The 13,949-nt window shown below is 45.5% G+C and overlaps 1 protein-coding gene across 1 annotated transcript in view; it reads right to left on the bottom strand.

Annotated features, from left to right (window-relative positions):
- The window catches only part of LOC138505068 (mucin-5AC-like), a 160,365-nt gene that overhangs the window by 36,382 nt on the left and 110,034 nt on the right, over nt 1-13,949 (bottom strand). Inside the window, exons 33-35 of the mRNA XM_069625391.1 lie at nt 9,419-9,602; nt 8,444-8,624; nt 7,922-8,100 (exon numbers count right to left, since the gene is read on the bottom strand). Coding sequence (XP_069481492.1) covers nt 7,922-8,100; nt 8,444-8,624; nt 9,419-9,602 — 544 coding nt within the window. The remainder of the gene's footprint in view (nt 1-7,921; nt 8,101-8,443; nt 8,625-9,418; nt 9,603-13,949) is intronic.

Here is a 13,949-nt window from a genome sequence, read left to right on the forward strand (position 1 = left end):
ACACCCAGATACTCCTCACCATCACTGGCAACTACAACACTGACGCCACCAGGATCAACAAAATCTTCGCCATCATTCAGGCATGGATGGCCACACACGGCCTCTGCCTGAATGATGAGAAGACCGAGCTCCTCCTGGTCGGGTCCCCCAATAACCTACAGAAACTCAGCCCTGACTACTCCAAATTCATCATAGATGGCAACATCATTCCAGTTGTGAATCATGTGAAAACCTTAGGCTTCTACCTTCACGCCAATACCAACCTCTCCAAACAAGTTAATATGACCGCCTCAGCTACCGCCTACATGGGAAAATTAATTAGGGCTTGTAGACCCTTTCTATCTACAAACAGCTCCCTCATTCTGGCGAGGGCCCTCATACAATCGAAGCTTGATTATTGCAACAGCCTCTACCTTGGTGCCAGCCAAGCTATAATCAAGAAACTTAAGATCCTCCAGAATAATGCGCTGAGAGCAGCACTAAATATTCCCAGGAGAGAGCACATCTCCCACATAAGAATATCTTGTAAATGGTTATCTATCCAACAAAAAATCGACCTGAAAACCCTCTGCCTCACCTATAAAGCCTTAAATCACCGTGCCCCCCAGTACCTCACCAACAAACTCTCCCTCAAGCCCAACACAAGATGCACCAGATCATCCAATACTCTATGCCTCACCGTGCCCAGATTCTCCGCCAAAAGAGCGGGGGGCTCAAGCTTTACTGTCCTCGCCCCTCAACTCTGGAACACCCTGCCACTGAGTATTAAATTGACCAAATCCTTCCAATTGTTCAGAAGATTAGTCATTAGTTGGCTTCTGGAGAAGGAAATCCTCAGCTAAACTAAGCTCAGTCCCTACTGCATTTATTATACATACTTTGAATAGATTGACTAAGATTAGTACCAACTGTATATATTGTACATACTTTGAAATGTTCATACTACCTGCCTGTACATATTATATTTGGCATCTTAACGCCACAATTGTATAACTGATTATTTACTGTAACTATGTAACCTGTCCTTAAGCGCCCATTTACCCCTGGGTCTGGAGCGCTATACTAAATAAAACAAACAAACAAACAAACAAACAAACTTCTCTTATCATTGATGCCGAGTGGCAATTTATGATCTTTGTTTGGTGAAGCAAATGCGCACTTCATGAAGTGCCCTGGTATTTGTCTGTGGTGGTACGGGCTACCCGCCAGTGGATCATGCAGGCCATCTTATTATGCAGAATCAAAAACAAAGTTGAAAGGTTAATACAGCCCGTTTAAATTAAATAAGACTTAGGGCCTGATTCGTGTTGCACCATTATAAAACCCTTTTGTGAATCAGGCCCTTAATCTGTGTCATTTTTGTGTGAAACATCCCATTAATATTAACACTACAATATATTGTTCCCAGTTGAACCAGTGAATTCCTGATTGTGTAGACCATTAGTAAAAAATGATAGAGTGGGTCTCATTACAAGTTTGGAGGTAGCCTGCCTGTAATACAGGCAGGCTACCTCCAAACTTGCGAAAAAATCTGCCATCCGCGAATGGGCAATTAACGGGTCATGGCGAGTTTGGCAGACCTGGTAATTGCCCAGTCACGGGTGCCGGTAATAATGGACTCCCCATCCCCATTCGGCCCCATGGGCTGAATGGGAATGGGGAGGGTGGTAGCACCGGTACCGTTAATAACGGTACCGGTGCTCTGCTCGCCGGTGCCGGTATGGCCACCAGGTCAGACCTGGTGGCTACAAGGTCACCCATGAGCAGAACTCATAGGGCCTCATTACAACTCTGGCGGTAGCCGTGCCATTAAAAATGCCACGGCTGCCGCCGGAGTTGCATTTTTTCCGGCACCCGTGAATGGGCAAGAACCGAGTCATGAAGAGTTAGGCGGACCCAGTACTTTTTCGGGTGCAAGAATCAAGGGCCTTCTCATCCCCATTCTGCCCCATAGGACTGAATGGGGATGGGGACGTCAGATGCACCGGCACATCCAGATTTTTGCCGGTGTGTCCGGCGTGCTGTGCTCGCGGGTGCCGGTTAGCCCTCCAGGAAAAACCTGGCGGGCCGTCAGGCACCCGTGAGCACAGCCCGTAGTATGGCAGCCCAGGAACTACAGTACCGGCATGCTTACTGGTACCGTAGTTCCCCGACCGCCATGCTTGTAATGATGCCCATAGTATAGCGGTACGGTAGCAACGGTGTCGGTATCAATACCGGCGGGGTTGTTGCCTTACCGCCATACTTGTAATGAGGCCCAAGTGTCTAAACAAAACAAAAGGCCAATAAAACAACTACAAAGCTGTAGAACAGACACTGGGCCTTATTAAAATTTTGGAGGTAGCCATGGCTTTAATAAGGGCATGGCTACCCCCAAACTCGTGTTTGGGTCCAGTAAAAGGGGATTTACCGGGCCATTCCGACCTTGGAGGGCCCGGTAATTACCTTTCACGAGACCCAGACCTGGTATGTCTCCATTCACATTTGAGCCCCCATAGGGAAGGGGGAGGATGGTGGATGGTAGCAGCGGTATCATTCATAACAGTACCGTTGCTACCATCCTGGTCTGCTCGCGGGTGCTGACCAGGCGTGCAGAGCAGCCCTCGCGAGCAAACTCGTAATGGTGCGGCATGGCAACAACGGCGCCGGTAGCACTACCGGCACCGCTGTTGCCTTACCGCAATATTCGTAATGGGGCAAATATCCGGTACCAGATCTACCTGCAAGAACATCAGCACACAAACTGTCAACTCAACTCTGAAAGTTACCCTTTGATGCTACCTTGTCCTAAGCTATTACTACCACTAACACACAAATACGCTATGGAATGGTAGTGACCTATATCACTGCAAAGCCTTTATTCTGCATATAGAAAACACACAAACACACACTTAATGCCAATACACACTGACCACTCTCCATCACTATTAAACTCGAATTCGTCTCACCAGACACCCCAGAGCAGTACCTTAAACACCAAACCTGCTCCCCACCTGAGTGAACACACGTGGTCTGCCACTCTGGGCAATATGCCTAGAACAATTAGAAACCTTTTCTGCACACAGAGCCCAGTTCTGTCTGATCCTCATGCATCAACACATGAGCAAAGGAATCTTCCAATTCAACCTCTTATTCTACACCCCCAACCCAACCGATTCCGCTGTAAGAGTGGAATTGCAAAGAGACCACGATCATGGCAGAAGCTGCACTGCACGAGACCTAATAGCAAAACACAGCACTGCATTGCATGATGGAAGACAACATAACAAAGCCTAGTGCACCATGAAATGACATGCATATCCTTGTTTGGAATTCCTCAGGTCATAATGAATGAGCGAATCCTTATTGACAATATAGATGCCCAGTTGTTCAAACAGACAGGAAGACTCTTACTGGGTTTTGGGGACAGGCTGGAAGATTAACTCTGTATGATTGGTGGCTTGTATTCTCAGCATTGCCTTACCTGCTATACTTCCACTTGTACAGCTCAACACGTTGCTTTCTCTAGCATTGTGACACAACGGCTTGCTTTATTGTTAGGTTTGTGTGCGTAACCTCTCCACCATGGTTCTGGATTTGGCTGGTGTGTTTGTGCAATCATTGTAGCCTGGCATTCAATTAACGACACAGCACCTGAAAACAGTCTGCCATTATAGTCTTGATACAGGGCACAAGCAAATTGTGAATAAGGAAATTCACTAACTTGCACTACGCGTTTCTGTGTGCTTTAATGCAACAATCTTTCTCTTTTTTCTTTATGATGCTTTCTAATTCTGCTTTTTTGTCTTTGAAGGCCATACCAAATATTCTCTACACATTCTGTGAAGGCAAATTGACGATAATGACCTGGTCTAATCTTTGGGTCTGGCCAATTATCTTAGAACCTACATTTTTCCTATATTCCTTTTCTTCGACAATACACAATATAGTATGAATTTGATATATTGATTATTTTATTGATGAACATTTGGAGCCATCCTTCACAATTTGATTAGTCTTCCGCTGTGCAGGTTGTTAAGCCCTTCACCATTCTGGAAATGTGAGCTCCAGAGATAGGGCAAAGGCCCTGCCTGTACTTCATTATGGTATTACCCAATTTGGTCATTTTCTTTTGGTCATTTTGCCTTTTTAACCTACTTTTACATGTACTTTTTTACCTTCTGCATTTGTGACCTTCTTACCTGAACGTGAGGAGCGGGGATGGCGGAGGTGTCCCTCACTCCCCATGTTCAGAATCTGCCGCCTCAGGGGTTGCAGGGGTGACCCCTGCATCCTTAACAATGGAGACGGGGGACAAAAAGTGCTTGGGCTCCCGTTTTCAATGAACGGTCAAAACAGGGGCCCGAGCAGTTTTATTGCGGGCAATCTGCCCACGAACAACACGTTTGCAGCCAGATCACATACATTCTTTTATTAACACTAGTTCTTGGAACTGCCATATCCCTGCTAAGGGTTTAGGATATCCATAGTGTAATCAATATGTATTTGAGTGCCGTATGGCTGCTAGGTCATGGATGTCTTTTCTTTGTTTCTGTTTCAATTTCAATCCTGAAAAGGCTGACATTTCATTTTTTCCTGCCACCCCTTATATGCATTCCCCTTGCTCAATTTCTATTCCTCTGCTTCAAATTCCAGATGGGTATCAATCACGTAATCTAGGCATTATTTTTGACTTTGTTTGTTTTACAGGCCCAGACTACATCTATCGTCCAGTCATGTCAGGTTGATCTTTATAATTTCAAGAAATATTTGCTTCAGACTATTGTCTTATAAAGCTTCAATTATTGCTGTTCTCTCTAAGCGGGCCTTCCTAATTATGCACTTCTCCCAGTTTGCTTGCATTTACGTTTGGCTGTGAGGATGAGGATTCTGCTCTTCTTAAACTCTTCTGGATCTCTCTGATTTTGGCCTCTTTCCATTGATTGCACGGCTCCTGTAGATTTCAGTTTCACTTTCTCTGCATTGTCTTTAAAAGTGTTTATATCTTGGTTCCTTGTTATCTTTGTGAGATGGTTTCTTCATGCCATCTGCCTAGTGCTCTTTTTGATGCTTTTGGTTTCTCTTCTTCTATGTGCATCTTCTTGTTTTAAGTCTTTTCCACCTCTGTCTCCCAAAATATGGAATTCCCTTGCTCTGAATATTAGTTTTTGTTGAAACCTAATTCAGTTGTGTACACTTGTGTATGAGCACGATAGAAATAAAATATCAATATCAATAGTTCAAGAAATGCCTCCTGCTTTATCTTTTGCAGACTGCTTTTACTCTTGATTTTGTCTCCTTTGTGTTGATTGTATTCTGCTGGCAATGCAGTTATCTTACAGTTCATGTAACTGTTACTTTATTCGTATATTTGCACCGCCTAATTTTGTGCAGAGCTTTGGAATCAAGGGCTAAATAAATAAGGTACAAAAACAACCAGGCCATAGACAGCACTGCAACCAACCCTGGAGCCAATCCCGCAGAACCCCCAGAGACAGATCCATGGAAGGTACTGTGAATGGGGTGACTGACTGTAGTAGGCACCCCATTGTGACATAGGCCCTCATTAGGACCCTGGCGGAGAGGGTTTTACGCCAGCGTAGTGCATGGCGTACCTCTCAGCCAGACTACGAGTTCCCGTAGCGCCATGGATGATTTTTACGCCTGCTTTTTGCAGGCGGAAAAATCCATGGCGCTACGGGACTTGTAGTTAATTACGCCACCGTAATTTACGGTGGCGTAATTAACGCCTTCCCCACTCCCATTATACCCTATGGGGCAAGAATGGGAATGGGGAAGGGTAAAATGGGGATTGGGGACTTACCGCCCCGCTAAGGTCGGCATGGGGCGGTAAGTCCGCCAACGACCTTGGCGGAGTTGGCAGCTTAGCGCCATGGACCATGGTGCAAATTGCACCATGGTCCTCCGCCAGGGTCCTAATGAGGGCCATAGTGTTTATTTGTAGTATATATGTTGGCCCTCATTACAAGTCAGGCGGTGGACCATGGTGCTATTAGCACCATGGTCCATGCCGGATTCCGGCATGGTGTATGGCGGAATTACCGCCCCATCACATAGTTGGCGGGGGCGGTAATTCCCCATTCACCATTTGCCCTTACCCATTCCCATTTTGCCCCATAGGGCATAATGGGAGTGGGGAAGGCGCTAATTACGGCACCGTAAATTACGGTGCCGTAATTAGCTCCAAAGTCCCTTTGCGTGTTGGATTTTTAACGTAATCAGGCGTTAAGGGTTTAACGGCTCCAACTCTCTTTATGGCGCCGTTAACCCCTTAACGCCTGACTTGTAATGAGGGCTGTTGTATGTTAAAGTTTATATGTATGTGTATGCATTTAATTATTAAATGTTAAGTAGGATGAAAACAAATTATATTTTATTTATATCGCGCTCATACACAAGTGTTTCAGAGCGCGACCAAGTGAAGTGAAGTGAACAGGGGAGAACAAAAACAACAATCTTACTAGGCCCAGTGAAATTGAGAACGTGCAAGTGCATGGGAAAGGGAAAAGGAGGAAAGTGCAAGGAAGGGGTGAGAGGTAGAAAGTGCGAAACAGAGGAGAGAACTAAATAAATAATCATAAGTAACATAAATAAATAAAGACGATAAACAGTGGTAGTGCAGCCAGCAAATGGTAAGTGCTAGGTTAAGCAGATAAGGTATATCTGATAAGTGCAGAAGAAAAGTGGGTGGGGGACTGTATGGGTACAGATACAGACCCCAGTGCAAGGGGTGGCCCAGAGGCAGTGCAGGAGGGTGTCAGGGTGAGCAGGTACCTGTGCCTGAAGGACAGAGGTTGGCCAGGTGCACAGTTCCGAGAGAGAGAACAGACCAACAGGGGAGAAGAGGGGCAAAGGCAGAAGCGAAGAGGAAGGTCTTGAGGTGCTTTCGGATGTTAAAGTATGGAAAAGTAGAATGGGGGTTATATAGAAGGGAAATGGTATGTTGGTTTAAAAGGTAAGTAGGGGTAAGATGATAAGTATATGTAATGATTTTAAATAGATAAGAGAGGGGGGTGCCCTAGCGTGAGGTCACTGGGTGGTGTGGCAGTCTGCCTGAGGCCGCCTAACGAGATGGGAACACCGACAGAGGCCATCCTCTGACCTCACACTCCATGTGGGTGGTACTTGAGTTTAGGTAAGGGGTCTGTTGCATCGGGGTCCCACTCAGTGTCCTCGCAACCCTGCCAAGGAATGGTGAGATGGCATACCAAGTCCCTATTTAGTTGGTGCTTACACCAGGGGAATCGTAGGGAATTGTAAAGGGAAAGGCAGTTTAGGTATTTTTATAAAGAGGGGACCCCTTTGGGGTCCCTATACAATTCACTCCGGTGTCTGTGTCCATCTGTAATTTAAGAACTCAGGGTGTAGCCCATCTCCTGTTAATAGCGATTTTATTTGGCAGGAGAATTCCTCCCTACCCTGTGGGCCCAGGGAATGGGGTGGTGCTATCCATGGGGACTGTCCCTAACCTAGGCCAGGATTGGAGGGTCCCGGGCTTGCGAGAATTCCTCCCTACCCTGTGGGCCCAGGGAATGGGGTGGTGCTATCCATGGGGACTGTCCCTAACCTAGGCCAAGATTGGAGGGTCCCGGGCTTGGGAGAATTCCTCCCTACCCTGTGGGCCCAGGGGATGGGGTGGTGCTATCCATGGGGACTGTCCCTAACCTAGGCCAGGATTGGAGGGTGCCGGGCTTGGGAGAATTCCTCCCTACCCTGCCTGTGGGCCCAGGGGATGGGGTGGTGCTATCCATGGGGACTGTCCCTAACCTAGGCCAGGATTGGAGGGTCCCGGGCTTGGGTTATGAACAGAAAACAGGGGCTGCATGAACATGACTGTAGTTTTGTATTTCTGAAACAAGATCATACGAAAATGTATTTGAACATTGAAAACAAAATGGTGTTATTCTTCTGACAGACTTACGGCATTGGCCTTTCACTTGGCTTCTCCAGTCGATGCAGACACCCTTTGATCTACAGCGTGAGGCATACGCCTCCAGGCTGGAACACTGCACCGACACGTTGCTCACGTGGCAGCCATCGAAAACACAGCCTTCATAGTAGTCTCTATAAGGCACCACGGCATGGCAGGCTGCAAACACTCTGCATGTATCACAAGAACGGAGATGAATTACTACCAGCCGGGACAGCCAGAACTCATCCCCTCCATTACCATCAAGTATGAAACTGCACACAATGATACGATCTCTATTTGGCCCCTTGTTTCCCCACTCTAGCCCCATTAATAAACAATGTAAGCCACGTGGCTCCCCTTGAATGTTCTAACGTAAACACAGCCAAACAGACAGGCAGGAAAATTGGCCTTGCATACTGCAATGAGGAAAGCGATCATTTTAAAAACTCAGGAGACAGTGTTAAATTGTGCCGTATATCTGTACCATACATCCTGGGTTCCCAACCTAGGCATGCAGCACACGCAACGTACTTGCTCTGAATGACTTGGCAGAGCGCAGTTGCTGTGCAGTTTTTGGGAGGCATTGTGGTCTGTTTGCAGTAAAGCTGGCCCGTCGTGTTGACCTTCCACTCAGGTGCCATCTTCGAACAGTCGGCAACAACAGTCCCGTTGGGCATGCGACAGTCATCTATTCTATTGTTGGTGCAGGTACCTAGAAAGGCAGAAAGGAGGAAGAACTCAAGTATGACCTTGCTGATAGTCCTTCTAGGTAGATGAAACACAACTAGAATAATATTTCAGGAAACACACATTCTAGTATTTACTTGGACAACTAGTGGCCGTGAAGGTGCCTATGTGTAAATAGTTTGTTTCAAGATCGGCCTGGGCCTAAGTAGGGCTTATCGATCAATAAACTAGTTAGTGAGACATGCAGCGTTACATTCTATGCAGGAGGATATCTCTGGCCATAAGGAAAGCAAGGGGGAACACTGGCATCTAGGCCAAAAAGGATAAATGAAACTCATGCAAAAAGGAATTGAGCCTGTGTTCTGCGAGCAGTCCAAGCATCTCTTGGGTCCGGTGGATTGGAAGGATCTGCTGAGAAGGAGACTCCCGAGTGATCGCTCTGTTAGAAAGAAAACCACCAAGGAATTGTGCATACTGAGCAAATCCAAGCAAGCCATCAAATCTGGTGATCCTTGAATGACAGAAGGGAAAACACAATCTTTACATGTAAGGAATTGTGTTCATGAATTGCTGCATGCCATTGCGCATTAAACACTGATGAAGAAAACATACGTCCAGCTAAGCTTGGATTCTTTTTGGATTTCAATATCGATGGCATTGAGCCCGATTTCCTATCCGTTGAATTTGAATGTCTATGTCAGTGTTTCAGCCTTGGTTCTTCGCCTACCGTGCATCATAAGTGCAGAAATTCAACATTCAAAACAAGGCACCAGGAGGAGCCATGTTAGGGGGTGCAGCTATCAGGCTTCTGACACTTACCGCACTGCCCTTCCGTGTTGTACCCGAACTTGCTGAATGGGAGCTTCACGTAAAACTGCAAGCCACTGAAGACAATGTAGGCGTTGATGTCAGCAATTGTAACAGTCATGTCGATGCCATCCGTGGTAACGGTGATGCCATTTTTGGTAAAGCTTGGGATCGTCAACTCATTGTTGAACTTTATCTGCACAGATAACACAACAAAGTGGAACCAACAGTCTTATTGTGAATGTGACAAGTCATTATAAAAACATTTTCTGCCGCCATTGCCCATGCGTTGAGGATGACAGGCTACAGTATTTTTATATCTCCCCCTTCAATGATTTGGAGTAACATGATGTGTACATATAACCATACACATTTTCAACAGAACCCACTTAGCCTCTTTTGTTAGCTAAGAACACATCACCACTCTCACAGAAATATAATTGGACTGCAAGGGTGGTTGACTTTCAGGTTGAAGCCTAGTTATGAGTGCAAAATTCGTGTCAATATGATGTGAAACTCTTTGAACAGTAGACACGCCTGATAAATACCTCAGGATCAGTTCAAAAACATTCTGGACAAGTGCCTGGTGCAAATAGTTGACAGTCTCTAAAATACATCGAACCCCTGTGTCGATGGCCACAACCTCTGAAACTGGAACATGGATTTCAAATGTAAATGTGCTTTTGTTTTTAAAGCAGCCCGAGCTCATGATTTCTACGTCTGTATTTCTGATTGACTTTGCATGGCCCCAAACTAAGATGACAGCAAACGAAAGACTCATGCACTGAGAAGATTGGCGTGAAAGAATGGGCTGGTCGCTTAGACACCACATGGTTGCCATAGAAGATGCTGCAGCTGTCGTTCAACCTTGTAAGACTTTCTCAAGGATAGATTCAACCATGAACACAGATAAAGGCCAATATAACCCAAACCCCTAAACAAACGCCACCCTGAAGTGTTTAATGAAAACAATTGTTTCAGTAGTAAACGCAACAAACATAAATCAGATTAGATTTCCCATTTCAGAGATGTGTTTTAATACTAAACAAAACTTCAATATCCATCACCAGCTTTACTGATATTTACATTGGGCCTCATTACGAGTATGGAGGTAGCCATGCCACTTTTAGCAGCATTGCTAACCCCAAACCGGGTACCGGGTCCTGGTTCCAGCAATGGGGAATTACCGGCCCATTCCGGCCTTGGAAATTACCTTTCCTGGAGCCCGGACCCGGTACATCATCATTCCCATTTGAGCCCCCATAGGGCTCAAGGTGAATGGGGAGGATGCTAAAAATGGCCCGTTAATGACGGGCCCGTTGTTAGCATCCTGGTCTGCTTGCCGGTCCCGCTAAGGATGCCTGGTTTTACCAGGCGTCCTTTGCGGGACCCGCGAGCTGACCGCGTAATGAGGCGGTAGAGGGATAACGGCACTGGCAGCTCTACCGGCGCCATTAACCCTCTCCGCCTTCTGTGTAATGAGGCCCATTGTCTCAATAACATCTTAATCTATCTTCCATATATATATAAAAGTCAAAATATGTTTGTTTGTGGTGGGATTTGTGGCGAAGCATTGTGCTTTATGTTTCACCAATCTGTACCACATTTTGCATATTTGCCTGTTAGGACCATCCGGACATTATTGACTACATGAAATATGGACACCACACCCCTTTCTCCAGATTTCAGCAAAAGTCAAAATGCGTTTGTGGGTTTTTGACAAAGCATTATTCCTTATACAATTCCACACCGTTTCACTAATCTGCCCCAAAGTTTGCATAGTTAACGGTTAGGACCCTCCGGACATTACTGGTACATGAGAGTTGGACACCCCACCCCTTTCCCCGGATTTCAGCCTAAAGTCAACATTTTTTTGTGGGTTTGTGGCTTAGTGAAGCATTGTTCCTCATACAGTTCCACACTGTTTCACTGATTTGCACTAGATTTTGCACAGTTACCTGTCAGGACCGTGCAGACATTTCTGGCTACATGACATTTGGCCACCCCACCCCATTCCCGAGATTTCAGCCCATGTCAAAATTTGTTTGTGGGTTTGTGGCTTGGAGAAGCGTTGTTCCTTATACAATTCCACAACGTTTCACCAATATGCACCTAATGTTGCATAGTTACCTGTTAGGACCCTCCAGACATTAGTAGCTACATGACATTTGGACACCCCACCACTTTCATCAGATTTCAGCACCTTCACACATGAGACGGTTCCCTGAAATCCGCAAAACATGAATGTGGTCGTAGAATGACCGGTCCCGACACAAGGAACAAAACTCAAGCTCCATGCCCTAGGATGCATGGCTTCCAAGATATTTGCACTGCAATGCACCGCAATGAACTGCGCCACGCAAGGGTGAGATGATAGGTGGGGAGAGAGCACCAAAGGCCCCAGTATGCAGCAGCACACCAACTCTCGCCTCTCCCCAATGTCTGCTCTGGGGTATGTTAGCCAGCCACACACACCCATTCTCAGTGCAGCTTACTTCAGGGTGAAAAGCACATCAAACGATAAGCAAATCCGGACGGGTAATTCTGCTAGTTACTTATGCATCAAGTTCAACTTTAAATGGAAGCTCCAACCTGGCATGTATGTTTATGTTGACTCAATTTGAGGAACAACTGAAAAAATACAGAATGTTCCGGTACGTTGAAAGAATTAAACATAGCTGGGGAGGGTAAAACATCAGGCTATCTGAGGATTGTGGACTGCTCTCATCATCCAAGCCTACAAGAAACACATAGAGAATTGCAGGTTTTGCATCAACCTTGCCCTGTAAATCTTCAGATGCAGTTAGATGCCTCAAAAATCAATTAACATAGTAGAGCATTCACATGTTACAGCATGATCTGATAATACTGAATCATATTACATTTATTGGTACCAATGTAGCTGTTACTGAAGGGTATGTTTACATAGTGGCCGATAGCTTTTCCAGGAATGTATCCCTGAGGGTCGTTTGAGCTAATTTCAAAAGCCTGGGCCCCTCTAGGTTGTGAATGAACTTGCATGGTGTGGCCCATAACCATTGGTCTCTGGCACTACTCAGTGGAATGAAAATAAAGGGCCGCAGCAGCAAGGCAGTTTCGGCGTGGTTGTAGTGAGAAGCTGGAGGCAAGAGGAGCCTGAAACTGAGATGTTGTTCTACGCTTTACAGGTACATGGTTAAAAACATCACTGCCACGTGTCAGGGCATGAAACTGCAGCAGCGAGCAGTTGGGACAGAGGATGTGGTTAGAAGTAGAAGGCTTACAGAGCATGCAGCTGAGACAGTGTGATAGATGTTACATGTTCTGCGCAGCCTAAAACAGTGCTTCCTCCTATCAGCTCGCGCCTCGGCATCCGCAGGGTATTTCTGGCCAGTTCGCGGATGAAAGGAATTCCAATCCTCTGGATACTTTTTTTTTTTCTGGCTCCTTTGATTATGTTTTTTCCACTGTTTTTAAAGGTTGTTACACAGGCTTTGTGTCCCCGGTCCCTCTACGCCAGGTGCAGTCTGACTGCGGGGCCACTGGGGTGTTCAAGTGAGTACCGTGTTCAGAAATTATTCACCATCTCATAACATGCAGTTCTTTTTTCTTTGGTGGAGGAGGGATTTAAGAGCCTTGCAGAATCTTGGTTTGCCATCCTATCCCTCTGTTTACTGGGAAAGGAAGCAAATAATACCTGCCCAGTAAAAGAATCAAAATATTTGCCCCAGAAATCCTTCATTTCATTAGAGAATGTGCACTTGAAGTCAACTTGTGATATTAATACATCTCTAACAGTAGGCCTGGCTTCTCGCTCTTGGGTAGCAGTGTTGCTGTCTCATCCTGATACAAAAAAGTGTCTGAGTAAGTGAATAGTCTTTTAAAATTACCAAGTGGTAGCACGAAGATAACAGATCACCTTTTAATAACAAAGACATTGTTTTATCGACGCTGGGAACACAATTAATTGCGTTATATAAGATATGCCCAGTCAACCACATATATGTTCTTCACTATCAATGTCTCCACGTCTGTTCAATAGTTCCCGAACAGTGAGCAGACTGGATTTGAGCATGGATTTACCATCAAAACATTAAATGAAAATGTGCTCTTAAGTTTATGTGTAAGTCTTGAGAATGAAATAAACATTATTGAATAATTTCACTTGGTGATTGTGTAGGAGTAACTAACACTGAGGAGGTTGAGTTGAAGGAGAGGTTGGTGGTCAATAAAGCCAGGTATGGTGGGTCCATAGCTAAAAATGGCTTCTTGTTTGGAAATACAAGAATTCTGGATTCCAGAGAACAAGGTTTAAAAGATGGAACTACGTCACCTACTTCATCTCCTTCTTCCCTTCAAGCCTTACAGCTCATTTAAAAATCACTGGTAAAGCTTTCTGACCAGCTCGTTAATGAAATTAGCGGACATGGATGTACTTTAGATAGTATTAATAACACATGTAGTTGGGTGGAATATAAAATTACAAGGCCTTTTCTGCAGAGGTATCCCCCCAAAAAAGCTTTGATTTGGTACTCTCACCTCCGAAGGCCCTGCTTGGCCAGCT

The sequence above is a fragment of the Ambystoma mexicanum genome, chromosome 11 (assembly GCF_040938575.1).
Source record: "Ambystoma mexicanum isolate Mex_15411 chromosome 11, UKY_AmexF1_1, whole genome shotgun sequence".
NCBI classification, from domain to species: Eukaryota; Metazoa; Chordata; class Amphibia; order Caudata; family Ambystomatidae; genus Ambystoma; species Ambystoma mexicanum.